The sequence below is a fragment of the Trichophyton verrucosum genome, assembly GCF_000151505.1.
Source record: "Trichophyton verrucosum HKI 0517 chromosome Unknown contig00415_1.f1.exp, whole genome shotgun sequence".
Classification (NCBI taxonomy): Eukaryota; Fungi; Ascomycota; class Eurotiomycetes; order Onygenales; family Arthrodermataceae; genus Trichophyton; species Trichophyton verrucosum.
In genome coordinates this window covers 1-4,268 of record NW_003315352.1, presented here as the reverse complement: position 1 = coordinate 4,268, position 4,268 = coordinate 1, and the positions used below count along the sequence as shown (strand labels likewise).

The following is a 4,268-nucleotide window of genomic DNA, read 5'->3' as shown; positions in this document are numbered from 1 at the left end:
GCATGGATAGGGTAGAAGTTGAGTTGGGTAGGGATGGGAATGATAAAATAGTATTGAGTAAAATTGTGGGCATGTAATTAAGAGCATGAAACAGGGCATGTTAACGTTAGTCAAAAAAGAGTACCATTAGGTATTCAACCCGCCTCCCCAAACGAATAGATATCTATAAATAGAGAAAAAAAGAAGTTCGTCGTATGTAAAGGAGGTATGTATGTAAGTGATGGGCAGGGGTAGAGGAGCATCACATATCAATCGAGTCGTTAAATCGTAGTACGCCAGTCTCACGCATAACCCCGTTAACATTACCGGGCATGCGGAAGAGGGCATCATTTGCTCCCCCGAAGCCAGCGTGCGAAGTCGAGTTTGCGTTTGCTGAACCAGCGTTTTGTTGTCGGCGCCTTTCGGCGCTTTCGTCAGATGTGTCTGCAACCAACACGAGGCCGAGCTCTTTTATCGACTCGGCCAGAGAGGGCATTACGTTCTAATATTGGAATGGTAGGTTAGGCTAGACGTATGAAGTTATGCGGTGGATAATAGGCGAGACAATAGACTTACGAGTAGGCTTGATCGGCACATAAGGCCCATAAGATTGTTGCTTTGGGCAATACGGGCGGATTCCTTGATAGAAAGGGAGGCACGGCCACTGTATTGGATTGCTGGAGATGAAAATGATGGAGGCGAGGCTGGAGATTGAATTGAGCTGATGTTTGAGTCCCGGGGTTGACCGAGGTCGTTGCAGAGCAGGACGGGGTCTAAAAAGAGGTTAGCAAGGGATGCGCTCGTTATCCACACTTAGGCATAGCTTACAGTTCGGTTGCTTCCAGTTCAAAGCTACACATATTCCGACGTTGTAACTGGTAAAGACAACAGATCTCATAAAATCCGGATTCGCCAGCCTGGATGCCCGGGCATGGTTGAACACGTGTGTGAGAATGGCGTCCGCAAAGCTGTTGATGTTGAAGGTGAGGCGGAGATCAAGCTCCTTTTGCTCTGCCGGGGAAGGGTAGAGGATGCATAGGTTTACATGGATGGACGTGGGTAAATGAAGAAGGACTTCTTCAAGAGTCAAAAAGGACGTAGCTAGGAGACGGTGGGCGGTGGGGATGTCAGTGATTGACATTGCGGCGAGGGATGGTAGTAGTGAGCTAGTCGAGCTGCTGCTGGTAGAGTTTGACTCAGAAGAAGCAGTGATAATGTTTGATGGAGGAGGATGTTCACGACCGATGGCCTTGAATTCTTCAATAGAAAGATGTGAGATGGGTATGCGGACACCATGGTGCATGATTGTAAATTCGGGATATAGCACAGGTACCAAGTCTCTCGTCATCTGGACGAATATCTGCACATAGTCTCCAGACAAGCTGGAACCTGTGACTTGGCCATTGTGCTCTGCGTCGAAAGCACTGGTAGCTTTCCAGTAGGTAGCAAAATGAGTGATTTCCAATGGATCTCCGTAGTATGGTTTGATGACCTGGAAGTTGAAGCGGATTTCACCAATGGCTCTAAGCCTGGGGTCAAATACGGGGAGACAGCAGTGACCAGAACTTCTGCCGTTATTTTCAAAGACGTCAGGCAAAGCAACTGTTTTGGCAATAACTTTTGAACCAAATGTTGGGAATATCTCAAAGTCAATTGCAAAGTTTTCCAGTTTATCAATGTGGAATGATATAAAGCGCGAGTCTTCTTGTAAAGGCAGCATGACATTACGAGGGATTAGGTCTGTCATCTTGGACGATATTGTTAGTCGTGCAGCAGCATAGCGGCCAGTCTGATAGAAGACAATGGGGTCCGCAGAGGGCGGGTTGAAATGGATCTGCACAAAGGTTTTGTTGTCCAAAAAGTTGTGGCCATAGTGACGAAGCGGGATGATGGGAGGTGGGAGGGAGAGGTCTGGAATACCGTCGACCTCAAGGGCAGGAATTTGTTTCTTCTCATCACTCAAAGGTGTGAGGGTGGCAGTCATGGCATCACGGTACTTGGGGCCATTATTGAGGACGTCGAGGGGTGTCTGCCCTGCGATGGGACGGGATATACGCTGAGACCAGAGCAGCTTCATACATTCGAGATGACCCTCCCAGACAGCATAATACATGGCCGGCAGGCCCTTTTCGTCCAAAGCATCTGCATCGACACCGCAGTCAAGTAGAGTACGCAGGCATCCAACGCAGCCCTCTGCAGCCGCGTGAAATAGGGGAGTCCATTGGTACAGCTTATCACGCTGGTCGAGATCTGCACCGTGGTCCTTGAGGAGCAGGAGAACTGCGGAGGAACGACACGAGCGCGCTACAAGATGCTGTGGGTATAGACCCTCGGCATCTGGCAGGAACTTTGCGTCTCGCTCAAGCAGGATCTTTATTAGTGCAAGTGATGCATGCTGGCAGGCTAGGTTAAGTGGTATATGATCCGACTCTGAGGCTGGGTTGATTCGGGCATTGTGTGAGAGCAGCTGCTCAACGCACGAGACCTGGTCCTTGATGATGCTGTGGATGAGAGGGGTAAAGTTATCATGATCCGTGTAGTCGATGGTAGATAGGCCCTTCTCAAGTAGAGAATGCACCATGCCAACTCGGCCGTGCATGCAGGCGTAATGCAGTGGAATTCTGCCGTATACGTCAGCCTGCGAGATATCGACGCCACGCTCGAGGGCAGCATCAAAGACGAACTGGCGCCCTGAGATAACGGCTTCATGCAGACAGTTGCGTTCATTGATGTCGTCCTCGGCATGGACGTCGACAAGGTTAGTTTCTAGCAAAAGGGTGAGCACTTCATCTGGATACTCATTGACCGCAGTCAGGAAAATGCGGGTGAGATGGTCAGCTGCATCTGGAGAGAGCTGAATCTTGCTGAGCCAATCGCGTAGAGGCTGGAGGTTCCCCGTAGCAGCAGCAGAGTTAAGTATATGGAGGTCACTGTCGTCCTCCTCTGCTATGCTGGCCGGTCTGTCCGCCTGTCTGGGAGCGTTAAACTGAATATTTTCGCCTTCCGCCCATGCCTCAAGCTCTAGCCTGGCTGTGGTAGCGCGGTCAGAGAGATCCCGGAGGACTTCTCGGTTGAAGCATGGCTGGACTTCAACCGCTCGCTGTAGATATAGCTCTTTTGTCCGCGACTATATCATTCAGTAAATACGTGTACCACGCAGAAGATATACCAGAGCACAGACACAGACACAGACGCACACACCTTTGATGTTTTATCCCACTATATATTCTGTTAGTATTGGTCTACAGTATAAGTGGTAGTTTGGAGTTGTATCTCACCTTCTTCAGTATCTTGGATACGGCGGTCTCGTTAACCTCCACAAATTGCTACCGCAGCAGATCAGCAATCCAGCACTCTATACCCAGTCACCAGAGGTATTATATACACACCTGCAGCTTGTTCAAGTCACCATCAAACTGCTGGAACCCTTCTATCAAGGCCACGAAGTTCGCGGGGGCCTTTGAATTCGACACCGTCCGGCGCGACTGAATGACCCGCTGCTTGTCGAGCAGCGTCTTGAGCCGCAACGAGAACTCGGCCTCCTTCTGCAGGTAGAAGACATTGACCTTCTCTATCTCACGCTCGAGACGGAAGAAGAAGACCTCCTTGTGCGCGCGCAGGGCAGCCTGGGCGTCGAGCACATCGCTGGACGGTTCTTGAGTAGCGCCTTGCGCCGGGATCGTAGGCGTCGCGCTGAGTTGTTTGATGAGCTGCGGGGCGCCGGTCAGCATCACGGCCTCCATCTGCCACTGCGCTGTACATGCACTCACTGGTGGGGGTGCAGTGGGAGTTCGGTACGTACCTTCTTGAGGGCCTTGTAGTTGAAGAAGCTGGCCGCGTACTCGGGCAGGTCGAGCTGGCGCCGCTGGATCTGCTTGCCGAACTTCATGGCCCGCCTCTGCTTCCTCGCTCGCGTCTGCCGCTGTGAGTCGCTTCGCTGCTCGAGTCTCGTCGCTGCTTGTCCCTTTTGCTGCAAGCCTCAGCTTCGATATCTCCAGAATCTCCAGTGTTCTTCGACGTCAAAAAACGTCGCTTTTCCTCGCGGGGCAAAAAACGGCAGACGAAGCAGAGACGCCGCGCGGGCCAATTAAAGTAGCCGCTTTGGGCAGCTGGCGAGTCGATGACCTCACTAGCGAGAAAAGCAGCCAATGCCGGAGTTAGCGCTATTAGCGCGCTACTCTTATTTCTACTACTACTCCTACTACTAACTACTACGGCGACTCCTACGATACATATATACGCTTCTACGATACACTCCTACGCTGCGGACACGGTGGACGGCATGGAAA

The 4,268-nt window shown here is 51.2% G+C and overlaps 1 protein-coding gene across 1 annotated transcript; it reads right to left on the bottom strand.

Annotated features, from left to right (window-relative positions):
- Nucleotides 1-555: 555 nt before the first annotated feature.
- TRV_05423 (uncharacterized protein) lies at nucleotides 556-3,949 on the bottom strand (the record flags this gene model as incomplete). The annotated part of the gene is made up of 5 exons (XM_003020437.1): nucleotides 556-752; nucleotides 808-3,106; nucleotides 3,258-3,305; nucleotides 3,369-3,728; nucleotides 3,782-3,949. Coding segments are annotated over 5 exons (3,072 nt in total), but the record flags the coding sequence as incomplete, so codon positions are not given.
- Between the last annotated feature and the right edge of the window lie 319 nt (nucleotides 3,950-4,268).